We start from the raw sequence: 26605 nt of genomic DNA, 5'->3' as shown, positions 1-26605 counted from the left end.
AAAATTCGAGTTTGCACATATTTAACACACATGTGCTAAGTGCTGGTCATATGTCAGAAATAGATGCTGAGAAATAAACAAAATAGACAAAAATCCCTGTTTTAATGAAATGTGCATTCTACAGATATCTTAGTGAGTGACTCTAGGGTAATTCACAGAGCATGAAGTGTGAGGCACAATGGTCGATTATGATTTTCTGGGTAGCAATACCTGAAACCTTTAAAATTCTAAAAAAAAAAATTTCAAAGTGCTTTCATTGGCCCATTCACTAATGTATTCTTTAAGTGCTTAATGGCTAAGTATTCCAAAGGGAAGGAGTTCAGATTCCAAGGTAAGCATTAAATGTTAATACTTACTATGTTGACATGATTGTTATTGAAAAGTATACTATTTTTGATGGGAAGCAGTATTATTTCAAAATCAAATCAGGACATTTGTAAGTTGGTATTGTATTGAACTGAAATCTGATCATAATGAGGCAGCCTAGGAGAAAAGTGAGTTTTTTGCATCATTTGAAACCTTGTATAATTAATAGGATAACTGAAATTGACTTTTTTTTTTTAGGATAGGTACTTTTTACTCAGTAGCACTTAGGTCCCCATGGATTGTAGCCTGCCAGGCTCCCCTATCCATAGTATATGTTAAAAAACGATTGAGTGGGTAAACAACAGGGTCCTTCTGTAGAGCACAGGGAACTATATTGAATATCCTGTGATAAACCTAATGGAAAAGAATGTAAAAAAAGAATATATGTGGGACTTCCCTGGCGGTCCAGTGGTTAAGACTTTGTCTTCCAATGCCAGAGGATGCGGGTTTGATTCCCTGGTCTGGGAGCTAAGATTCCACATGCCTCATGGCCAAAAAACCAAAACATAATACAGATGCAATTCCAGGACTTTAAAAAATGGTCCACATCAAAAAAAAAAAAAAGAAAAAAGCTTAAAAAAAAGGAACAGACGTATGTGTATAATAGTCACTTTGCTGCACAACAGAGATTGGTGCAATGTTGTAAATCAGCTGTACTGTGGTGAAAAATTAAAAAAGATTGGGAATTCTGCTTCAGATTGGAAGATGTATGGGGCTTTTGAAGATGTGATGTTTGAGTTCTGATGTGAAGGGTGAAGTGTGGTGTCTGCATTGTGTGCATTTCAGGTGGGGATTGGGGTGCCTTTGGCCTTGAGGTGGAGACTGATCTGCTTTTGGTCACTGTGGATCAGTTCGCCTTTTCTAGAAATTGATATAAACAGAATCATTCTCTTTTTCTGTTCTAAATTCTTTTATAAACTTAAATTATTCTGAGATTCATCTATGCTGTGTGTGTCACAATAGTTCATTCCTTTTTCTTGCTAAGTAATAGCCTCTGTGTGAATGTGCTAGGATTTGTTTATTCAGTCAGTGTGAATTTAGATTCCTCTTCCTTTTTCCCTTCAGCAGGTCTTCTGGTTTGCTAATATTATTTGTAACCACCTAAGAGATAAACATTTCACACACTCACACACTTTCTCTGTCTTTCTCACTCCGAACACTCCCAGTAGAAGGGGAGATGCCTTCTTGTTCTTATATTTATTCCTCTTTACCCTGTTAAGCGATGAGCTCCTAGTCAGTCACTTGTCAGAAGACACTCGACAAGCCCCGTTGATGGGAAGCAGACCAGCTTCTTCTTTGTGTCTGTGCTGTGTGCGATATTTTGGGATGTGTGTATGGCGAGTTTATTTTATCTGGATTCAGCTTGTTTCTGCAGATTGCTTTTACTTGAGCTTCATAATTTAGCGGCTGTAGATGCAATTAATGGAACATGTTTTAATTTCACAGGTAGACAGAAACAAATTCCTTCTTAGATCATAGGAATCTTGTATAGATGGCAAGACTGAAATTAAATATGCTCTTGTCAACATGGTAGGTAAGAGATAGGTCCTTTTCATTGCTGGCGTCTTGATTAAATCCCTTGCTTTCTGCTTCTGTTTTTGGTGCCTTTGAAAAAGCTGACTGCTTTTTTGGTTTCTGCGGATGATCTGAGAATACGCTTCAGGATCTGTCAGTTAATGAACCCCCGGGAGTCTGGCTGTTTTTAACGATGTTGAATTTAGCTTGGAGTAGGAGGCTAGGGGATGTCTGGGCTCTCACCTTGCAGCTCTCCATGCTGTTGTCTGGGGAGGATGAGAGGAGAACATGTAAGGGACAGGCCTGTCCTGGCGGATGTGGGTCTTTGCTGGCTGAGCCCAGTATGTTTTGTTTATGTGGGATTAGAATAGGCAGTTGCTGTATAATCTGGGAGTCAGGATGGAGTCCCTAGAGGCCTGCCTGATGCCACTCCCCTTTCTCCCAGCCCCCTTAGTGGCCACCATTGTTCTCGTTGGTCTATGTGTCTCCTTGCACACCTCTCTGTCTTCTGAGCGCAGGACCTGCCTTGCCCATGTTGTTTCTTCTGCCTAAACAGTAATTGTCTACAGAATGTTCAGTAGAATGCATCAGGTCTCTAAGAAAGAAGATAAAATATGAGCTGTTACATTTTGAGTGCCAGTGGGCTTCCCAGCTGGCACTAGTGGTAGAGAATCCGCCTGATAATGCAGGAAACCCAAGAGATGTGGGTTTGATCCCTGGGTCGGGAAGATCCCCTGGAAGAGGAAATGGCAACATACTCCATTATTCTTGCTGGGGAAATTCCATGGACAGAGGAGCCTGGTGGGCTACAATCATGGGGTTGCAAAGAGTCAGACATGACTTAGCAGCTGAACAACAACAAAAAAGTTCGTTTTACCACTCACGTGGGCATCCCCACACAATATGGTTGATTGCTTGTTTGGGGGAACGTTTTATAAATATATGTTTATATGTTGTATGTGTTCCTCTGAGTTAAATTCAAGAGATGTATGGCTTCTTTCATATAGAGCGTGTGTTTAGTCCATATGCTGTAAGATGCTGTAATTTTTCACTTTCATTGTCTGTGTAGTTACCTATTGTATGACTATACCACAGTGTATTTAGCCATTTTGCTGGTGGTAATGGGCGTTGGGTTTTTTCTGGCACTTGGCTATTAGGAATAGCACAGTTACAAACATTCTTGATCATGTCTCCTGGCCTCCACATTGTCCGTCTACATAGTGGCCTGGCTGAGTAACAGGGAGTGAATAGCTATAGTCCTGTAAGAAGACGCTTATCTGTGCCCTCAAGTGTTTGGGTCAGTGTGTGTGAGAGACCCCATCGCTCCACACCAGTATTGTCAGACTCCGAAATGTTTGGCAATCTGGTTGATATATAATGGTATCTTATGTGGATTTAATTTATATTATTTCCTAAAGATTTAAAGAGTGGCTCTTGCATCACATTTGGGCCCCATTGTATCTACTTGACTTTGAGGTTGGTTGATGAGGACACATTTCTGAAACATAAAGCACCCCAGCTTTGCCTGGAGAGTTAAAAAAAAAAAGAATTCGAAGTTCTGTTTCAGACCAGGGGAATAAAAATTCTGGAGTGAGTATTCAAAAATCTAGTTCTAGTCAGCGGTGTAGGTGGTTACTGCACAGCTGGACTTACACTTACCTGGATGCAAGCACAGTGCTGAGGATGCTACAGGTTGTGTCTATGGTGCCTCAAGAACCCCTCTCACCCTTGTCCTCGGGCTCTGCGCCTCGTTCCCCCAGCTCTGCCCCTGCAGTCTCCCCAAGACAGACAGCTTGCTTCTCTTGTGAGCCACTGGCTGAGGATGTAAGTGTGCTATCCAAAAGACTTTTATACTGATAGAAAACTACCGTTAGATATAATTTGTCTTCCACTGATAGAGGTACAGAGGCAGCCGCTGATTTGGGGGGTACTTCTTTTATTTGTTGGATATTGCACGTCATCATTTTAAAAAGTTTTATTGAAGTAGATAGAGTTGATTTGCAATGTTGTGTGAATTTCTGCCGTACAGCACAGCGATTGTTATACATATAACATATTCTTTTTCATATTCTTTTTGATTATGGTTTATCACAAGATACTGAATATAGCTCCCTGTGCTATACTGTAGGACCTTTTTGTTTATCCATCCTGTATATAGCAGTTTGCATCTGCCAATCCCAAACCCTCAATCCCTCCCTCCCCCTTGGCAGTCACAAGTCTGTTCTCTCCCTATGTCTGTGAGCCTGTTTCTGTCTCATCACTTCAGTTCAGTCATGTCTGATTTTTCATGACCCCGTGGACCGCAGCACGCCAGGCTTCCATGTCCATCACCAACCCCCAGAGCCTACTCAAACTTGTGTTCATTGAGTCAGTGATGCCATCCAACCATATCATCCTCTGTCGAACCCTTCTCCTCCCACCTTCAGTCTTTCCCAGCGTCAGGGTCTTTTCCAATGAGTCAGCACTTCGCATCAGGTTGCCAAAGTATTGGAGTTTCAGTTTCAGCATCAGTCCTTCCAGTGAGTATTTGCAGTTGATTTCCCTTAGGATGGACTGGTTGGATCTCCTTGCAGTCCAAGGGACTCTCAGGAGTCTTCTCCAACACCACAGTTCAAAAGCATCAATTCTTCGGCGCTCAGCTTTCTTTATAGTCCAACTCTCACACCCATCCGTGATACTGGAAAAACCATAGCTTTGACTAGACGGACCATTGTTGGTAGATAGGCTCATTTATGTCATATTTTAGACTCCACATATAAGTGACATCAGATGGTACATGTCTTTCTAGTGTTTCCCTTCATGTTGAGCTGCCTTGAAATTGAAGGTTTTTAACTCTGAACTTATGTAAGTCAATTGTTGGCTCATTATGGAATGCTTAGCTCTGACGTGGAGCTAATTAACTTGTATGGCATGGGTGGCAGTTTACACACTTTTTCATACAAGGTGTAGCTGTTGGTTTGGTGTGTCCGTGGGAGGAGGTTAGGGTTAGGGTCTTCCTCTGATGTCACTATCTTGGACCCTTTCCTCCCTAAGTGCTTTTATAAATTTGTTTTGGAGCATTATTAATAATTTCTTTGAATAACCTTAAAAATAAGTGACTCTTACTGTTAGTTCTTTTGTTGTTGTTCTGTCATTCAGTTGTGTCCGAGTCTTTTACGACCCCATGAACTGCAGCCCACCAGGCTCCTCTGTCCATGGGAGTCTCCAGGCAAGAATACTGGAGTGGGTTGCCATTTACTTCTCCGGGGGATGTTCCTGGACCAGGGATCCAACCCTCATCTCCTGCGTTGGCAGGCAGGTTCTTTGCCATTGCACCACCAGGGAAGCCCTGCTCTTTCTTTGGAATGGCATAAATTTACTGAGTAGCAGGCTTTAAACCTGTGTGCTTGGACACTGCCTTAATTGTGAGATTGAACCACATCATTTGATGTCAAAGAAAATTCTTCTCAAAAAAAAAGAAAAAAGAAAATTCTTCTCTCACCCCCTCATGTGACGCATGCTCCTTAGAAGTCATCTTCAGGTGTGTCTACAACAGCTGCTTTCATACATACTTCTGTGTGCAACTTTTCACAAAAGGCTTCTTTTGTATAAAATGGGAAGTGTTACAGAGGAGTCTTAAATGAGCTAGGGTTTTCACCCTGGCTTCTTTCTCTGTCCTGTGCCTTGCCTCCCCTCTCACCCCCTCACTCCCAAACTTCTTGGGGGCAGTTTCTTTAAAGGCACATCAGGTCATTTGTGTAGGTATATTTTCAGCAAGATGGTGTTGAAAAAAGGAACATAAAATTGTTGCAGTATAAATTTCTTTCCATTTGGAAGAAAGCTTGTGCGAAGGATTGACCCATAACAGCAGGAACAAGTGTACACAGGCTCGTGTGTGTATTATTGTGTGTATTCAGTTCAGTTCAGTTGCTCAGTCATGTCCGATTCTTTGCGACCCCATGAACTGCAGAATGCCAGGCCTCCCTGTCTATCACCAACTCCCAGAGTCCACCCAAACCCATGTCCATTGAGTTGGTGATGCCATTCAACCATCTCATCCTCTGTCGTCCCCTTCTCCTCCTGCCTTCAGTCCTTCCCAGCATCAGGGTCTTTTCCAATGAGTCAGCACTTCGCATCAGGTGGCCAAAGTATTGGAATTTCAGCTTCAACATCAGTCCTTCCAGTGAACACCCAGGACTGATCTCCTTTAGGATGGACTGGTTGGATCTCCTTGCAGTCCAAGGGACTCTCAAGAGTCTTCTCCAACACCACAGTTCAAAAGCATCAATTCTTCAGTGTTCAGCTTTCTTCACAGTCCAACTCTCACATCCACACATGACCACAGGAAAAACCATAGCCTTGACTAGACGGATCTTTGTCAGCAAAGTAATGTCTCTGCTTGTTAATATGCTGTCTAGGTTTGTCATAACTTTCCTTCCAAGGAGTAAGTGTCTTTTAATTTCATGGCTGCAGTCACCATCTGCAGTGATTTTGGAACCCAGAAAAATAAAGTCAGCCACTGTTTCCACTGTTTCCCCATCTATCTGCCATGAAGTGATGGGACCGGATGCCATGATCTTAGTTTTCTGATGTTGAGTTTTAAGCCAACTTTTTCACTTTGCTCTTTCACTTTCATCAAGAGGCTCTTTAGTTCTTTTTCACTTTCTGCCTTAAGGGTGGTGTCATTTGCATATCTGAGGTTATTGATATTTCTCCCTGCAATCTTGATTCCAGCTCGTGCTTCTTCCAGCCCAGCGTTTCTCATGATGTACTCTGCATATAAGTTAAGTAAGTAGGGTGACAATATACAGCCTTGACATACTCCTTTTCCTATTTGGAACCAGTCTGTTGTTCCATGTCCAGTTCGAACTGTTGCTTCCTGACCTGCATACAGATTTCTCAAGAGGCAGGTCAGATGATCTGGTATTCCAATCTCCTTCAGAATTTTCCACAGTTTATTGTGATCCACACAGTGAAAGGCTTTGGCATAGTCAATAAAGCAGAAATAGATGTCTTTCTGGAACTCTCTTGCTTTTTTGATGATCCAGCGGATTTTGGCAATTTGATCTCTGGTTCCTCTGCCTTTTCTAAATCCAGCTTGAACATCTGGAAGTTCACCGTTCATGTATTGCTGAGGCCTGGCTTGGAGAATTTTGAGCATTACTTTACTAGTGTGTGAGATGAGTGCAATTGTGCGGTAGTTTAAGCATTCTTTGGCATTACCTTTCTTTGGGTTTGGAATGCAAACTGACCTTTTCAAGTCCTGTGGCCACTGCTGAGTTTTCCATATTTGCTGGCATATTGAGTGCAGCATTTTCACAGCATCATCTTTCAGGATTTGAAATAGCTCAACTGGAATTCCATCATTCCACTAGCTTTGTTCATAGTGATGCTTCCTAAGACCCACTTGACTTCACATTCCAGGATGTCTGTCTGTAAGTGAGTGATCACACCATCGTGATTTTCTGGATCGTGAAGATCTTTTTTGTACAGTTTTTCTGTGTATTCTTGCCACCTCTTCTTAATATCTTCTGCTTCTGTTAGGTCCCTACCGTTTCTGTCCTTTATTGAGCCCATCTTTGCATGAAATATTCCCTTGGTATCTCTAATTTTCTTGAAGAGATCTCTAGTCTTTCCCATTCTGTTGTTTTCCTCTGTTTCTTTGCATTGATCTCTGAGGAAGGCTTTCTCATCTCTCCTTGCTATTTTTTGGAACTCTGCATTCCAATGGGTATCTTTCTTTTTCTCCTTTGCTTTTCGCTTCCCGTTGTGTGTATTAGGTGTTGGCATTTTGTTAACCAGAATGGATGTATTTTGCAGATCACAAATTCCCTACGTGGTCTCGCCCATAGCCATCAAGTTGGACCTTCAGATGTTCTCTAGAAGTAGAGAGGCGGCCAGGGAGCAGCCTAGACTCAGACGTGGGTTGGAGCCCCGTGTGCTCACTGTTACTGTAGATGACCTTGAGCTAGTGGAATGAACTAGGGAAGCAGCCCCTCATTTTGAGAATCAAAGGATAGAAGCAGGGGAGAGTGCCCGCACGTGTTGGGTCTCCATCCCGGCCTTTGTAGGTCCCTTCCTTTGTCCTTGTTCTCTCTCGTCTCCAGCATGTGTTGCCTTCCCTGACCTACCCCACACGTGAAACAGTGACTAAGATGTGGTTTCAAGTCACAAGTGCTGTTTGGACATCTGGGCGTGTACCCTTTCCTTCTGTATAAAGGAACAATCTGGATGTTCCCACCTGCCTGTCCTCGGGGATTTTTGCTTGATATCAATTGTGCTAGTCCCTTCTCCTGGAGCTCCCACCATCACCTGATGGGCTGAATCCGTCTCCTTTGCAGCCCTGCTCTCCAAGGCCTGGGTACCAGGTGTGCCTCTGGGTCCCCCCATCAGGGTGATCAACGGCATCTGCTCCCAGGGTTCGCTTCCGGGCACTCGAGCTGAACCCTAATTTTGTGTTCCCTAGTTTCGGACCAGGAGCCCACTTTACACTTCTGGGTGTCTGTCTCCTGCACTGCGGTCCCGGCCCCTCTTGGATCATGTCTGCATTATTGATGGCTGGGTTATCTAAACCCGGAGACCTCGCTTCCTCATCTGTGGCCTTCTGCCCTGGATGTGCTGTCACCAGGCTCCCTGGGAAAGCTGCAGTTGCCAACTCAGGCGGCTGGTCTCAGCCCTTGCGCCGTGTGTCCTGACGGTGCCCACGGCCTCACGAGCCTCCTCTTGCCCTGCCTCACACAGCGCGCCGTCCTTGTGGCCCTGACCTGGCCGGGCCATGGCTTGCAGGCTGTGGGGTTCTGCCCTGGGTCCCCCGTCTCTTCCACAGTGCCCCTTCGGCCGTGTACATCACTCTCAGACGCGCATCTGCTCCGAGGGCCCGGACATGCTCGAGTGTGCGCGCTGGCCCCCCGGTGCTCTGGGACTGAGCGCAGGTGAGGGGGGCTCATTCTTCCCTGGACCCTCGCCCCCCACATGGGCTCATGTCTCTGTCCCCTGGTGCTGGCGGCCTCTCCTGGCCTCTCAGGCCCCGGTCACTTCCCCGACGGCCCAAACATTCTGAACCTGCTCCGTCCTCCTGGTTCACGGAGGCCGGACCAGCCGCAGCCTCCAGCCTGTTCGGTGCACCCCTTGCTCTGTCCCTGATCGGTGGGCGCAGGGCTTGGGTCCTATCGCTCGCTCTTAAATCACCCGTGTTTTGCATCACATGTGGTCTCAACCCTGAGTGCCTCTGCGTGGCATGTGGAGCCCCTCTGTCCCCAAACAGTCAGCCCCCACTGCATTCCAGACCCTCTCCCCCCACTTTCTGACCCCCCTCCCCCTGCTCCTGCATTCTGACCCCCTCCCCCGCCCACCGCTTTTGGACCCCCTCCCCCACTGCTCCCACCGCACTCGGAAAGCCTCAGTGAGTGCTGCCTTCACCTTGGGTTCTTTGGTTTTTGTTGAAGATGCCCTTTCTCTGATTTTCCGACACAGTGGTTCTCACCCCTTGAGGATGACCGGAACCTGTGTTTTTCTTTTTGAATTGTCGATTTTGGTGCCTGCCCCCAAAGATACCTATTCAGTGTCTGGAGTGTGAGGTCTCATTTCATTCTCTTTATCTGTAAGATGACTGTGTTGAAACGAATGGTTATAGAGGTAACAGAATTCTGCAGGCAGCGGTTCTGGAATGCCCCTGCAGTAGTTCACTGCTTGTTTTAGGTGAGACAAGTGTGAAAAGACAGGGAGGATGGAGAGGGAGGGAGCGAGTCCTCGGTGGTTACTGAGCTCCGCTGGCGTTGTGTCTCATGTCACCTACTTAGTGAGAGTCACTCCTTCATGTGCTCCCCTTTAGGGTGTCCTCAGAGTACTTTCTGTCCAGCCTTTAATAATGGAGTTGACGTTTCTTCCTTGTATACATGTTGCCTTTTTTCATTAGATTCTGAATTCATCCAGGGCCAGCAGTGGAACGTCAGCATTTTATGACTCCTGTGCTGTGCCCAGAACAGATGCTCCATGCATTTTTGTTTAGTTACAAGATAATTGAAAGAAAGTTTTTAAACTGTAGGAAGCTTTGTAGATGTGAGTAGTTTTTAACATCTATATTCATTTTCCTGGTATATCTACTTTTCGCTTAATTAAAACAGTATTCTTGGAACCCTTTAGGAGAGAAAAAAAATGCTTATTAGAACCTGTTGGAATGACATTTTGCTTGTATTGAGTTTAACTGTTTCAAAGAACAATGGTCTCTCAGGCAATGTACAACAATGTCCAACTGTTTTTCTCCTTGTAATGCAAGAAAAAGCACACAGTTGTCTGTGTCTCTGGGCAGAGATATCTCTGTGGATCTGTGGCGGTACTGATGTATGGCTGGGCGATTGATTCCTAATTTAGCTTCCTGAAACAGTGGTTTTCTTGTTGGTACGTGATTCTTAGAGGTTCCTAATGTCAAATGGATTTTTCTTTCATTTGTAGATTTTAAGACCCATGTTTCTTAGTGTTCTAAGAGAACCTACTTCATAAGAGACAGAAAAGGAGGTTTTTCTCGAGTCTTTAATACCACAGGAGAGGCTTGTTTGTAGTCTTTTTTTTAAAAAAATCATTTTGTGAGGGCAAAAGAAATGTTAAAAAGTTAAGGGATAAAAAGGAGCTGCAGTCCTGTTACCAGCTTTGTTTCATTGCTGTAAATAGAGGGTAATGTTGTCCCTATCGTTATGAGGATGTTTAAGGACTGGCCTTGGTGGGCTCAGGGGTGGTCTCTTTCACGGCTTTCTGGGGGCTCCTTCCTCTTGTTCACCTGCTGACCTCCTGGACCAGTCCCTGAGGCCCCCGGAGCGGAGACACATGGCTCCTTTCAGGGCTGACTTCAGACCAGTCGCATCCCCTTGACTCCTCTGCCAGGGATGCCACCGAACTCCTAACGGCAGAGGGTGCATCCCACAGACTCTCAAGGATCTTGACTGGATCTTAACCCAGAGGAGTTTAGGAGAAGCTCAAAACTCTTCTTTTCTACCAGTTACAGGGTCGCCCAAGTCATTAAAATAAGTTTCTCTTTCCCTCTAACCATGTGGTACTGTGCTTTCACCTCCCAGCCTCTCCCCACGCTGGGCGCCAGTGTCCCTGCTGCGTGTGGCACTGACGTGTACATCATCCCTTCCCTCTGAACTTGAGGCTGTCATCCTGGGAAAGACGCCCTGGATTTTGTTTTCGTTTCTTTAGCAAACTGGAAGATGTTAACTTTAAGTAACCTTGGTGTTTTTGTCATGAGAATTTTAATGTAACATCAAATTAAAAATTCAAGTCTGTGTTGCTAATACAAAATTTTAATTTTTCTTTGCAGGTCAACTTTGTAGTGTGCCAACTCTTTGCCTTGCTAGCAGCCATTTGGTTTCGAACTTACCTACATTCAAGCAAAACTAGCTCTTTTATAAGACATGTCGTTGCTACCCTTTTGGGCCTTTATCTTGCACTTTTTTGCTTTGGATGGTAAGTAATTATTTTGATATTTAATGAAGATTTTGGCTGTCTTTGTGAATTGTGTAGAAAAATACATTATGTAGGGTTTTGTTCTTATATTTACCTATAACGTTTCACATTTTTTATTTTTAATAGAAAAGATAAAGAGTGGAAGGTGGATAAGAGTGGATAAAAGATAAAGAGTGGAAAGCTCTGTCTCTTCAGTTTGAGCTCGGAGGACAGTGTACTGTTTATAACTTATGAAAAAGGACAGACGAAGAAAAAAGACATCAAGATATTTTATTCTGTCATGAATAGCTCTTCCACCTATTTTGCAGATCTTTTATGCCAGGGCAAATGAACCATTTAAAATAACTTGTTCCTTACTGTGCCAGTGGCTTTTAAGAGACTGGTAAAGCCCAATAGAACTGTTATCTTTTTTTATTTTCTACCAGTAGCCAAATGAGATTTTTTGTTGGGTTGGTTTTGGTGGGGAAGAATTATTTATGAATGGAAAGCTTTTATTTATGGCCCTTCAGATGCTCCATGTGTCTGAGTTTCTTCCACTTTGCTCCTTTCTTCATTATCAGGACTATTCTTCATAGTTCCTCTTTGTCCCAGATGACGGTGGTTGTAGGAGGAAAGCACAGTGTCTTGGCATAACAGCAGAGAAGGATTCTTGGTGATTCCTCTGGAATTTTCCTTGTTCAGTCACTCAGTTGTGCCCGACTCTTTGTGACCCCACGGACTGTAGCATGCCAGGGCTTCCCTGTCCTTCACCATCTCCTCATCTGAGAGCTTATGCTGCTGGCTCAGTGGCTGTGTTTGCTCTTTGGCAGATTGTTGTTTGAGATGCAGATTCCCTGAGAGAATGCCAATGCAATCGCTTGATGGATGGTTTAGGGTAGTTCCTCTTGTGGGGTGTAGACTGGTGGATTTTGACAATGCTTCCATGTTTGTTCTTGGAGGTTGTTTTTGATTCTTGGGAGGGCTGAAATATACTGGTATTTCTTAATCTAGATTTTTCCTCTGGCAACTGTGTACGTGTCCTAGAAACTCATGAAAATTCAATTAGGGATTAATTATTCCTTCTCTGCCTTGTTGCCCCGTGACCAGTCCTCTGATAGGCCCTGCCAGTGGTAGGTGTGTGTGGAGTCCCAGGGTTTCTATGTGATTTCTTAAATCAGATCTAGGCATGGTTTCTCCCCTTCCTTGATAACATCAAAGTTTTCTTCAGTTTCTCAAGGGATTTCTATTTAAACTTATCTTAAATCATGCCATGGGTGTGTATGTGTGCGTATTTAACTTTGGTTCACAGAGCTTTTTAAATGCAAAGTAACAGAAAATAATAGAATGAATCCTCGAATGCCCACTATCCAGCTTCAACAATTGTTAAAATTCCACCATTCTTATTTCATTCTTTCCTCAACTTATTTTTCTGGAGTATTTTCAAGCATATCCTGGTTTACACATTTTACCCATGCATATGTCAGTGTTCAATGTATATTTTGTCAGCATATTTTGTGTTTTTCCTTCATTTTTAAAAATTTTATTTTATTTTTAATTGGAGGATAATTACAGTGTTGTGTTGGTTTCTGCCATACATCAACATGAATCAGCCACAGATATACGTATGTCCTATCCCTCCCTCCTTCCTCCCCAACCCTCCTCTCTCGGTTGTCACAGAACACCTGACTTGAGCTCCCTGAATCATATAGCAAATTTCCACTGGCTGTCCCTTTTATACATGGTAATATATATGTTTCCATGCTACCTGTCTCTAATATCCCACCTTCTCTCTCCCCAACTGTGTCCAAAAGTCTTTGCTCTATGTCTGCATTTCCATTGTTGACAGCATGTTGTAAGGGGTGGAGAAGGCTTGTCCAGAGTGACCAGTTCCAGACACCCTTCACTTTGTGGTCTGTGGACACAGAGAAGGCTGAGATATGATCCGTGTTTCCTGGGCCGGTATGACTGGGAGTCCTGCTGGAGGGAGAGGTGTTTACTGACGGGGGAGGGTGATTTCTTGCTGTGAGGTCTTCTCAGATGCTCTATCCCAGTGTCCCGAGGAGCTCACCTTAAGGTCAGGTGGTCATAAGTATGTCAATTTATATGTGATAACTAGGATTTTAAAAAAGCGTACTCTATTCTTTTCTTGAAGGAGAAACTTTTTATATTCCTTTCTTTGGAAAAAGAGATTGTTTATGCCTCTGCACCAGGTAAAAGATAATTCTTTGCTACTTGATATAAGTAGGGAAGTAGAGTGTCCTTCTGTTTTGCATTTTAGCACTTTGTTTTGTTAGCCTCAAAGGCAATCCTGTCTCCTATTGATTGTGACAAGTTGTCTTTTGGAAGACTGTGTTAGTGGTTGCCTAAATATAATTGACTCTTTTACCTACTTGTATTTGGCCTCAGCTTTTTTTTTGAATCATCGTTTATAAATTTCTTTTAACTGAGAATTAGTTTACACGCTTAATTACTTGTTTAGCTATTTGACAGCAGTGCAGGGTAATGGACTGGAGCTTAGACTGAATCCAGACAGACCTGGATTCCACTGTGGGTGCCTCAGTCTGGCAGCGCTGTGACTGGACACGTTATTTAGCCTTGTTAGCATCACTTTTGTCACCTGTAAAATGGAACCAGTGGTGGTTGTGAGACTTGAAAGACATGATACTGCAGCAGGGAGCTTGGCACAGTAGCCAGCTCCTTTCTGTTTCAGATTATCAACACATAGGTTTTTCTGATTGGTGGCCCTCTGGTTATATAGTAGCATTCCAGGCCAACATTGTTTCCGTGTGTGTGTGTGTGTGTGTGTGTGTGTATGTGTGTGTGGCCAACATTGTGTGTGTATGTGGCCAACATTGTGTGTGTGTGTGTGTGTGTGTGTGTGTGGCCAACATTGTGTGTGTGTGTGTGTGTGTGTGTGTGGCCAACATTGTTTCCCTGTGTGTGTGTGTGTGTGTGTGTGTGTTAGGCAGAGGAAGAGACAGGCAGATGAACTCTTTACACTGGGTAAGGTAAGTCTCTTCTATACCTGCCTTGGAGCCTACTTCTTATTTGTAATATTTCTGTAGCCGCCTACTTATTTGTAATATTTCTGTGGAAAGTTAAAAAGTAATTAAGTAGCTTTCCACAATGGAGGTGCCTGTTATTCTATGATGCTTATGTTAGAAAGTAATTTTAATCATAGTTTAAGATCCTTATTAATACTTTAAATTGTATACAATGATTTCAGCATTTTTTTCATACATTATTCATGCTATCAAAGGGGAAAGAAAATAGACATTTTGTGTGTGTGTGTACACGCGTATGTGTGCACAGTCTTAGGGATAGTTTGGAGGGATTTTTTTTTAAGTATTTGTTTATTTGGCTGCATTGGATCCTAGTCATGGTGCGTAGGCTCAGTCGCTGCATGGCATGTGGGATATTAGTTCACCAATCAGGGACTGAACCCACATCCTCTGCATTAGAAGGCAGAGTCTTAACCACTGGACCACCCAGGGAGTCCCCTGGATGGATTTTAAAACCAGAGATCTAAATCATGTTTTGCCTGACTTTTGTGAAATGGACGGATAAATTAGTTCTCTCATTTAATGGCGTATTTCTACATTAGAACATTAGAAGACACTGTACTATTTCTGTAAGAATGTTTTGTAGATGGATTACTGCAAATTAAGGACTGATTAGATTTGTATAAGGACACTTATTTGACTCGAGCCATCGTGTTTTCAGAGTAAATCAATTTAGGTGTACCCGCTTTTAAATCAATTCTAATACTTAGTATTTGGGGCTGTTTTGTAAGTAACACTTGCAAAGACTACTATAGATTCACGGCTGTATTGGTGTAGTCAGTCAGGTAAACAATTAAGTGATATCTGTCAGGATGATTCTGAAATCCAGGTTTCTCACTCCTTTTCATGCTTGTGCCTTAGTGATGGAAAAGCAGTAACGCTTTAGTCTCAGGACCCCATGGAGCTTTCGTGTAGCTGGGAAATGTGGGATGCTCAGCCCCCAAGTGTGGCTTTCTGTAGTTCTTATTTTTCCAGCCCTTGTGGGGCTTGTGAGATGAGGGTTCTCTAGGGTATCCACAGTGTTAGGCTTTGGAGGTTTTGCTTCCTTATTTTTTTTCCTGGGAATGTTCTGGGTTATGCATAAGCACTTTTTATCCTGTATCATTTCAACTCGATGTTTGTGTGTAGGCCCTTCTAACCCTTCTAACAGTGCTCTTACTTTTTACAGGTATGCCTTACATTTTCTTGTACAAAGTGGAATTTCCTACTGTATCATGGTCATAATAGGAGTGGAGAACATGCACAAGTAAGTGCTCACTTTATTCACATATAAGACAGGTTCCAACATAATCTAATCGGGCCCAATAGAATTTTACCACATTAAAAATTATTCTGATCATTTTTTCAAGACCATAATTGATATAAAAACAAAACCCTTGGTATGCATCACTCCTTCACTCTTTCATGTACTCAGGGCAGGGTTTCTCAGCCTCAGTGCTGTGGATGGCTGAGGGTCGATCATTCTTTGGTGGGCGGGACTGTTGTGCACCCTGTAAGGTGCTGAGCTCCATCCATCGCTCCTGCCCACTCGATGCTGGCAGCCTCTTCTCCCCAGGTTGTGACAACCATGGATGTTTCCAGACAGTTTCACATGTCTCTTGCGGGGCCAGACCTCTTCTGGGTGAGGACCGCAGGCTTAGTCTTAGGGTGACAGCAGTGCAGAGACAGAGTAAGCAAATAGATTAGAGAGAGATTTAGAAGGCACGTGTGGAAGGACTTGGTGATTGGTGGGAAAGAAGGGTGTCAGGGTGACCCCAGGTTCCTGGTGTGAACAGTAAGGTAAAATGGAAGCAGAATTTCGGAGCATAGTGAAGCCTGGGGGTGGGGAGCACGTCTAGGGGATAAGCATTTCAAACAGTGCGTGTGGGGGGGTGTTAGTTGCTCAGTTGTGTCCGACTCTTTGCGACCCCATGGGCTGTATCCTGCCAGGTTTCTCCGTCCATGGAATTTTCCAGGCAAGACATTCACCTAAAACAGTGCTTGGTACGTAGTAAACACTCTTTGAGTATTTGCTGAGTAGGTGCCTGTGGACTTTAGAGTGTCTGTGAGACAGTTAATCGATGGCTGGGAGCTGGTGTGGAGGTCTGGGCCAGAGATGGACACTGGACACTGGAAATAGATGTGGTTGAACACCCAGGGGCTGAGGTACCCACAGACCTTGGTGGCAGATCCTTGGGGGTGTTCTGTGCTACCTGTGGTGCACCGTGTCTCTGAATCCTGACATTTGTGTGGCTTCAGGAGTTTTCATACAAGGAATGATGGACCTGTAGCTAACGTATCCCCAAATCTCATTCTGTTCTGCATCTTTGGTGACTCATGGGTCGCCCCGTCTGCTTTGATGCCGTGTCTCCCCTCAGTTTCCAGCGGTGCCCCCCGTCTCCCTGGATCCCTGTCCCTGCTGTATGCCAGCACTCCAGGTTCTCATTGTTTTGACTCTAATTTTTTTCAGAGGAGGAGTAAAATATTTTAATTATGTATCATGTGAAGCAATTTTTACACCATCGCAACTCTGCTTATGAAATCTCACACAGATGACAGGTTCAAGGTGAAACTGTACTTAATATCTGAGAAAAGGAGCTTCTTGTTGTAAATCTGGAAAAAGAAGGAAAATCTGATGGGATTATTGAGAACAGAGGACTTGTGTATACCTGCATGAATGGAAGTCATAACATGCTTCTAAGTAGGAAAAGTGTGTGTGTGTGTGTGTGTGTGTGTGTGTGTGTGTGTGTGTGTGTGTGCGCGCATGCGCGCGCGGGTGTGCACTAAGTCACTTAGTCATGTCTGACTCTTTTCGACACTCTGGACCATAGCTCACCAGGCTCCTCTGTCCATGGAATTCTCCAGGCAAGAATACTGGAATGGGTTGTCATGCCCTTTTCCAGGGGATCTTCCCAACCCAGGAATCAAACCTGCGATTTCTTACCTCTCCTACATTGGCAGGTTCTTTACCCCCTGGCGCCACCTGAGAAGCCCCCAAGTAGGAAAGTTAGTAAATTCATATTCAGTCAAAGGAAGCTGTTTATTTTTCTGAAAGGCAGTGGCAGTCTGTGAAGCTACCTGTTAGAGCTTCAGGCCCCGTCTGGTTTGGAGCCCTTAGCCACGTGCGGCCTGTAGATTTAAGTGAATTAACATCTAAAGCCCAGTTGTCCAGCCACACTGGCCACGTGGCACGTGCTCGACCCCCACGGGTGGCCGGTGGCCTCTGTACTCAGCAGCACGCAGAGAACGTTTCTGTGGTGGCAGAGAGCTCTGCTGGTGCTGCGGCTGTGGACCCGCAGGCGGGCACAGGTGGTTTCGTTACTCTTTTACAGTATGTTCTGTGCACATATGCACTGCCAGTGTTTAGAATTCGATGCCATCAATGGAGCAGGTGAGGGTAAATGGGTTTGCCGCATTAGTTGCAAGTGTTGGCAATAAAGAGGAAGTAATTAATGTAGAAAGTGTGTCTTTTCATATTTTAACTCCTTCCATTTCAGTTTATACTGATATGTTTTTCCTGTTTGATTTTGCCTTTTTCCTCCTTGTTTTTTTTTTTTTTTTCTTTTAATCCCTTTTTTCTCTCAGACTTTCACATTAGTTTTAAATGTTCAGTGGGTTTGAACTTAAGAATTTAATTCAAATATGCTCGGTGGGGCTTATAGCATTCCTCTGTTGTTTAAAGTTATTGTTTATGTAAATATCATGCACTTCTGTTTATTTCTTTTAGTCTGGTTTTACATGGTATGTATAATGTGTTTCTTTGAACATCGAGGGTTTACATTTTAAGTGAAGGATTTGGACTCCCTAAGTATTTAACAGTTTAAAAATTCTTGGATCTCTCTTTTTTGTACATTTTGTAAGCTATTCATAGTGTAGTTTTTGCAATCTCTGTAACAAATCCACTTGTAAATTAAAATATTTTAATACAGTGTAAGCCTTATTTTTGTAGCTTCCTTTAACACTTACATGTATGCTGTTTTGTTCTGATCCATAATGAGATAATTTACCTTTAAAATGTATTTTAGAATTCAGTGCTTTTTCTAGTCTACATTTTCATATAAGCTTTGAGAATTTTGAGGAAAAATTTAAAAACCTTAAGTGGTAGAGGCCGAAAGAAGAAAGAGTGTTTAGGAAAAGAAGGTCCTATGTGTTGGGATATTGATTCTCCTTAATTAGTTTGGGGAGAAATTAACTTTCACAAGTCTGCCTGTCCTTTCTGAGAGCGGGGGTTGGCAGACTGTGTGTGTGTGAAGGGCCAGAGAGCAAATATTTTAGACCGTATAGGATACGCAGTCTTGTCATAGCTTTTTCCAGTTCTCTGGTTGTACACTAGACAGTATGTGAACAACGAACTTGACTATGAGTCCGTCAGACCTCTTTTACCAAAAAAAATATGCATTTTAAAATAAATATTCGTGATCCGGGGAGTCCTGCAGGCACAAAAAGTAGTTTTACTTACAGTCAAAAGATGTTGAACGTTGATCCCTCTTGTAGTGGGAATTTAGCTTCTGTTATTGAAATATTCTCATTTTCGCATGACTGTGAAATAACTGCCCAACTATCTAAACTACGAAGAAAATGACTAAATTTTAATTGTGAAAGGATGCTTGCAAAGTTTACATGATCATCACGGATCTTAATGTGTCTTCTTGCCACATGAGAGGAAAAAAATAAAAAAGCAGGTGAACTGTATTTGGCCAACCCCAAGTACTAAACGCACTCCTGTTCCAGGGACATGAAAAGACAGAGGCAAGCAGACACATGCTCTTCCTCCTAGTTTCCAAAATACAAAATAAAGCTTGCCAAGTGGTAATTTTAAACCTGTGATAGCACAAATGATGGAATAATGAACTTTATTACTGATTTGCTGTGAATTATTGTGATGAAGCAGATGGTTTCTAAAAAAACTGGTTAGAAGAGGCAGGACGTTAGAGCCGTGTTTCAGGCCCACTGGCCAGGAAGTGGGAGGCCTTTTCCCTGGAGAAGGTAGCACAGCGTGGCTGGGGCCAGTGGTGTTCCGGTGGACTCAAAAAGCTTTTGTGGACGGGCGTGAGAACCTAAGTGGCCTTCATGTTAGTTTTGTGTTTTTTAACTTTTCTGTGGGAAGACTTGTTCTGAGTTCCAAAGAACAGCCTCGGATTTGGGAACGCAGCACCAGGGACCTGCCCTTATTTATATGTAAACATCAGACCCGTGAGATGGGAAGAGCCTGTTACCCTTGGGAGGTTAAACTAAAGGCTTTTCTTGATAACTTGGCAGGTAGTTTTCAACAGAGCATATGACCTACAGGAAACATATAAAAGATATAGACACATCCAGTAAAACCACACCTGCCTCGCGGGTTTGCCAAGCTTTGTATGGGATTATGTTGTAAAAGCTGTAGGAAAGTGATCTTCAACCCACCGTCACATGGGCTTGGCTACCCACCCCTTTGAACAAACCAGAGACAGTGAAGATGTGGTCCTTACCCTCTGAGAGGCACCCTTGAGTTGTAGGTACTGCACAGTGTCAGCCATGCAGCAAGCTTTTGTTACATTATGCTGGGACCCACTGATGGACAAAAGGATGAGCTCAGTCTCTGCAGGACACTTACTGTCAAACTGGCAATCACACTGTGATTGTCATTACAGAAGAGGGTGCACTCAGGGCTGAGGGATCAAAAGGAGCTACCAGCTTGGGGAGTAATTTAAAAAAAAAAGAATCTTCATCAGCCATTTACTGTGTGCTCAGCAGAATGAAACAGAGTACAGATATTCAATGTGAAGTAAAACTATGCTGAAATATATTTTTAAATATTGGGAGATACTAAAACACGTGTTCCTCGGAATCCCCTTGTAGTGATGATAAAATTGAGCAGCGGGTCTTGGACAGGAGAAGAGATCAAGTTTAAACTCCCCCTTCTCCCCAGGTGGCCGTAATGATTCATTGGAAAAGCACTGGATTGGGAGCAGATGTTTATGGGTCTGATTCAGGTTCAGCTAAATTTCATTAGCTCTGGGACCTGAGTCACGTCCCCTTTACCTTTCTGGGTCTAAACTGCATTAAACCAGGTGACTCACCTGGGCGCCCAGGCGTGCTTTTCCCTGCATCCAGGGCTCGGCTCCCAAGAAGAGGGTTCCCGTGATGGGAGAGGTGCGTTCTGAGGCCATTCCTGGGCACCAAGTGCTTTGCTGGGTTTTTCTCCTCCTGCTGATGTCACATCAGAGTTTGTCCTCAGGGTTTGCGAAGTTGCTCTAGTTCACCTTTTCTCCTCCCAGACTATGAACTGCTTGGGGCGGTGGGGGGGTATCGTCCACTTTTTATAACCCCGGTGTTGAGCCTATGGATGATAGAAGCTCAGAAGGAGAGGTTCTCTGTTCGGTTGAGTGCATGTTTGTGGGCTTTTTTTTTTTTTTGCATCTCTCTTTTTTGAAAATATGTATATTTTTAATGTGGACCATTTTTAAAGTCGTTATTGAATTTGTTACAGTATTGCTCTGCTTTATGTTTTTTTTGTTTTTTGTTTTGATCTGCAAGGCATGTGAGGTCTTAGCTCCCTGTGAAGTATTAGTTGTTCAGTCGTGTCTGACTCTTTGCGACCCAATGGACTACAGCCCACCAGGCTTCTCTGTCCATGGGATTCTCCAGGCAAGAATACTGGAGTGGGCTGCCATTTCCTTCTCCAGGGAATCTTCCCCACCCAGGGATCGAACCTTGTTCTCCTGCACTGCAGGCAGATCCTTTACCAACTGAGCTGTGAGGGAAGCTCTTAGCTCCCTGACCAGGGATCAGACCTGCACCCTCTGCATTGGAAGGTGAAGTCTCAGCCACTGGACCCCCAGGGAAGTCCCTGGCATCTCTTTTTGGTGGGGTATTTCTGAGCAGAGGGTATCTGTCTGTGCAGAGCACCTTGAATGGCATGCTTGGTGGGTTGACTGGCAGTCTGTGGTGTTTCCTGCCTCCCTCCGTGCTTATCTGCCCCTGAGGCTGGGTGTGGAGCTGCGGCCCTGGGGTGGGGGTTAGATCAGGGAAGGACCAGGCCGTTTTAGCTGATGTGCTTTTAGCTCAGTCTTCCATGCCCCTGAAGAGCAGGTGGGACAGAAGTCCATCGTCACCTGTCACCGCCAGTGCTTACAGGACTCCTGCAGTGTGAATTCCTGAATAGAGATATCATGAGGAACTCTTGACTCCTCTGGGGAGGAATGAGGATTTTGGAAATACCATCTGGCAGGCAGAAGCCTCAAGTTACTTGGAGATCTGTCCTCACAAAGGTAATGAGAGTGGTTAATGGCTCAGCGGAAACTCTGCCGGGGAAAGTACTAACGTCCCTGAAGACAACCCGAGATCCCATGAGAGGGAATAAAACGTGGCAGGAAGGAACCTGGACTCTAATAAATTAAAGTTTTTCTTTTCCGCTCTCTGAGGACAGTACTTGAAAGCCTTTCAGTGGCTTAGAGTGAAGGTGCAGGCTCTTTGGGTGTTGCTGTGCTGTCCTGAGCTAGAAGCTGTATTTCAACCAGAAAACCATAAGTAATTCTAAAATGGGTTTTTCACATTATCTTCTCCTCATAGCAGTTAATGTGGCAGCAAACATTGTGTATCCATTGCTCTGCAGGGTGCTTGGATCGCACTCATCCTAGCAGCAGCCCTGGAGGTGGGCGCACCAGGGGATCTGTTTCCCCAGTAGCAGGTTAGTAAGAGGGGAACCTGGGATGAGAACTGGGTGTGTCTGATCACACCCAGCCCCCAGGCTTTTTGTTTCTGCACTTTATTACTTAAGCATTCAGCTTTATGATGTGAGAATGTGTTGTTAAAAAGAAGTACCCTGAGTTGATCGAGGAGAGGAGGAGAGGTAATGGGAGCCAGCAGGGTCCTGAGCACAGTGAGGGTTGCTCTTCCTTAGCACAAAGACACAGATAGTTTTTATCCAAAAAGATGCAATGGCCATTAGGCATATTATGCTTAGGATCTGAGGTTTTTAAATATTCTCAATTCTCAAAGAAAGGAAAACCTGTTACTTGGTGAGAGGCAGTAGGATGTCCAGGCCCTGTTGGATTCTGAAGAATCTTTAGAACCTTGGGCTTCCCTGGTGGCTCAGTGGTAAAGAATCCGCCTGCAGTGCAGGAGACCTGGGTTCGATCCCTGGGTCGGGAAGATCCCCTCGAGAAGGGCATGGCAACCCACTCCAGTATTCTTGCCTGGAAAATCCCGTGGACAGAGGAGCCTGGCGGGCTGCAGTCCGTGGGGTCACAAAGTGTCGGACATGACTAAGCCACTGAGCACACAGGCACACACATCACGCCCTCAAACCCTGCGCTTGGGACAGGGCCTGATTCAGATTCCATCATACCGTCAGTCACTGTAGTATCTCTTTTGGAGATTTTGAATTCTAAGTTGTGTTTCCAGTTGTAAGCTGAATCTCTGTTAAGGACCCAGTCATCCTTGAGCAAGGAAGGGAGGTTTCTTTCCCTTGGGTCAAGGGTTTCTGTCTGAAGTAGGAAGAATATGTTAACGTGGAGATGAATGTCTTCATCTCCACACACAAACACACATACAAACACACATCCCTTGGAAAATAATGCTGTTACTTTGGGTGTTGCCGTTACATCTGAATGTGTTAGAACAAGAAGTCCACAGGTGGACTCAGGTAATGGGGCTATACCATAAAGAGGGCTGAGGGCTGAAGAATTGATGCTTTCAAACACCATGCTATTTACGTAAAATATGTGGTTCACACTGAAATTTTGTGAGAGAAAAAGGTTGCATGAATGGTGTATTTCTTTTTCTTTACTTTTAGGTAAGAAATGAGGAAGTTGTTTGGGGAAATTAGGGCTTGCTGAATGCTGAGTCTGCCTGTGGTGTATTGTTATGGTAAATATGTAGGCTTGATATGGGCAGGTTTTGTCTTCTCTATGTTAGAAACAGTATGGTTTAATAGAGTGTTTGGACTTGAACTTTGGAACTTGAATGGTGGAATGACTTCTGTGTGCAGTCACTTTGTTGAGTGCTCTCTACAAATATTCCACTTAACTGTCCCTACAGTCCTGGTAGTGTTAGTCATTCAGTCATGTCTGGCCCTTTGCGACCCCATGGACTGTAGCCCACCAGGCTCCTCTGTCCATGGAATTCTCCAGGCAAGAATACTGGAGTGGGTTGCCATTCCCTTCTCTAGGGTATCTTCCCCACCCCCCGAGATCGAACCCAGGTCTCCTGCATTGCAGGCAGACTCTTTACTGTCTGAGACACCAGGTCATTATCCACTGTACAGAGGAGACCATAGTTCCAAGAGGTGAGGTCACTCAGACCAGTAGCAAAACCAGTAATGATCAGTCCTGGACGTCTGTGAAATTCCTGTGGTTATTGTTGATTTATGGAGATTCTTTTAAAGTTTTCTTTTTAATTAGAGAAAAAGATATTCTTACCTTCTTACCAGATAGCATAAACAGCTTGGGTTATTTTTTGTAGAATAGCAGTCATGTTAGAGATGTAGTGACTGGGTTTGTCTTAGTGATCATTAGAACACAGTGTTGGGGTCTTTTTAAAAGGCTTTACCTCCCAGAGAAATATTTGAATAAAAGTGATTTTATTCTCTCAGTAATCTACCTTAATTTAAAATTGTTCAGTCTTTTGCAAGTTCCATGCTTGAGGCTGATACTTATTTAATTACAGAATAAGTATAGTCTTTAAAAGTGCTACTTTAATGTCAGTTTAAGAAAAGACTTAAAATACTTTCTGATACATTAATTTGTATAGGGAAAAGACAGTGACCCCATCCTGCTTGCTGCTTCTGGCTTATTAAACAGTTCTTATTTAGAGTAGTTATGGAGAGAAAATCAGAAGATAAGAGGGCAGAATATCTGATGACTTGAAAAACAGTAGGGCATTTTGCTGAAAGGATGTTATAGCAGGTGAGCCTGGGCACCTATTTCTCTTAAAAGTGTGAGGTTTTGCTTACACTTAGTGAAGCCCAGAGAAGAGATGGGATTGCTCCTCTTTTCCTGGCCTGGAAATTAATCTTAGGGTATGGCAGACTATGTGCCTTAGCAGGACTTGCCTTGGGAAGAGGGTAACAGTTTCAGGATGGGGTTGGCACGATTTGCCTTTCAAAGTTTCAAGAAGTTTCATAGAGAACTCATTTTGTTGGAGCATAGCTTCATTTCAAAAGCTTCATTCTAATAAATGAATTATTAGAGAACTGTTATTTAGAATAGTACAAGATAATAGATGATAGTACAAGATAATAGAATAAACTTTTTTCCTTAGACACGAGAGCTTTAGAAAGTGTTCAGAGAACAGACTTGAAGATAAAATCCAACGAAGAAAATGATAAAAGTTAAGAAACGAGTAGGATGGAACCCCGGAGAACAATAGACAACTTTAATTACAAATAAATCACTCTAAATAGCTAAATTGCCAGTGATATTTATTAAACACAAATGCTAAGGTGCTTTCCCATGCAATCCTTACAGCTGCCTGTGCTGTAATACTGTATCTCAACTTTATTGTTGAAGAAAACAGACATTCAGAGACCTAGATGCTTTCCCCAGGTTTATACAACTGGTCCCCAGCAGGCTCAGAATTTGAAACCCAATCTGTTCAGCACCAAAGCCCCATGCAGCCAGCTGCTGAACTCAGTTCCCCCCTGACCTTCACAGCATGTGGATTTTCCATGGGAAACAGGCAGTGTCCTATCCATTTTATTTTGGGGTTGTTTTCCTTCATTGATAATTGGTGTGTGTGCAAGTAATATAAATTATTCTTAGTTTGAAGGCTGAATTGGGAAGCTAAAATTCTTTAATTCTAATTCTTGGGTTAGTTTGTTAATTTATCCAGACTTAGCAGCTGAGCAGTGAAGCCAGTGGGATAAATCTTCACTTCTTCCTTCATCTCCCCCCACCACCTGTATTCGCCATCACTGAGAATGACCTTGCTTCATCAGTCTCCTCTTGGGTGGTTTGAGGCGTGAACACCTGAAAGCCATTTAAGATTGCCCCTGGCGCGGTCAGCTCTCAGTGGGCGGTGGGGATGCCTCACTGTCCTTACATTCCTCCCAACCCCTCCAGCTCTTAGATCACTGCTCCAGCTTCCTTAGATCGCTGCACGCATCGTCTTCCTTGCTGCCCTCGCTTTGAAGGTCTTCACAGAATGAACTGAATCACCTTTTTCCTTTTCTGCTTTTCCGCCTATGTGGTTTTCACCCTGAAGGGTAATGGAAGAAAGGTGAGTGATCGTCGCTGCAGGTGGGAAGGGAGCTCTGCACCCTTTGTTACAACACGCAGCCCCTGAAGAGCAAAGACTGACAGGTTCCTGGTCTTCCAGTCGGGAGGGGCACCGGGTCTCTGACTTGGAGGGTGGTTGTCCCTGGGGTCACAAAGAGTCGGACACGACTGATCGACTGAGCGCAGCACAGCACAGGAGAACATGAAGCCTTTTATAGACTTTAGTTTTCACGGTTCTGGTTTTAGTAGCAATTAGAATGGACTGAAATTTGGATGCGTTTTTGTGGGTAATTGTCTTTTTCAGTTTAAGATTCTGTCATTACATTGACTGCCAGATACAGTTTTTGATGTTTTTAAAGCCTTTAAAACTTCATTTCTGTGTATTTATTGATTTAAGGACTATCCAATCAGATGATATTTTTAACTACAGTCCAGACGTCTGAAATCTTGATGTAAACTATTCCCTTTTCTTTTTCCTTCTGGCCAAGCGCAAACCGTGTGGGATCTTAGTTCTCCAACCAGGGATTGAACACATTCCCTCAGCAGGGAAAGGACTGAGTCCTAACCATTGGACCACCAGGGAATTTCTATAGAAGTCTTTGCATTTTGAACGATAAAGTCATCCTGCTTGATACCAAGAGCCAATACCCAATTTTATTTCTATTTTTGAGTCAACTTTGGAAATTTTCTTTATTAAACACCATTTAGTGACTTCGTTATGTTTCAGAGACAGGTGTGGGAGCAGAGTCAGATTTTAGAAAAGAGCTGAACAGTTGGCCACGTGGTTTGGGTCCTTTCTGTCGTCCGTAAACAATGTGAGAAGGAAAAGGACCCAGTGCCCTCATGTATCCGTGTCTCAGTTTGTGTCTGGTCTGGTGGACACAGCCGAGCTCCTTTCTTGTTGTCACGAATAAGGCTTTGTAAAAGAACAAACACAGCCCCTCACGCCTTGTATTGTGCTTGTAACTCGTGCAGACCTTGTGGTTCCAGGCGAGAGGGCTCCTCGGCGGGGAACCCAGCAGGCCCTGTCTTCCGAGGAACAGCAGTTTTATCAGGGAGTGTAGA

The 26605-nt window shown here is 43.8% G+C and overlaps 1 protein-coding gene across 2 annotated transcripts in view; it reads left to right on the top strand.

The window, feature by feature from the left end:
* MBOAT2 (membrane bound O-acyltransferase domain containing 2) overlaps positions 1-26605 on the top strand; it is a 103129-nt gene that overhangs the window by 34226 nt on the left and 42298 nt on the right. Inside the window, exons 2-3 of one of the 2 annotated variants that reach the window (XM_061154785.1) lie at positions 11177-11322; positions 15532-15609. The exons of the other annotated variant lie outside the window; for it this stretch is intronic. Of the exons in view, the coding sequence (XP_061010768.1) occupies positions 11177-11322; positions 15532-15609 (224 nt within the window). The remainder of the gene's footprint in view (positions 1-11176; positions 11323-15531; positions 15610-26605) is intronic. 2 annotated transcript variants of the gene reach the window in all.

The sequence above is a fragment of the Dama dama genome, chromosome 11 (assembly GCF_033118175.1).
Source record: "Dama dama isolate Ldn47 chromosome 11, ASM3311817v1, whole genome shotgun sequence".
Classification (NCBI taxonomy): domain Eukaryota; kingdom Metazoa; phylum Chordata; class Mammalia; order Artiodactyla; family Cervidae; genus Dama; species Dama dama.
Note: the sequence above shows the minus strand (reverse complement) of the source record. Positions and strands in the feature narration are given on the sequence as shown.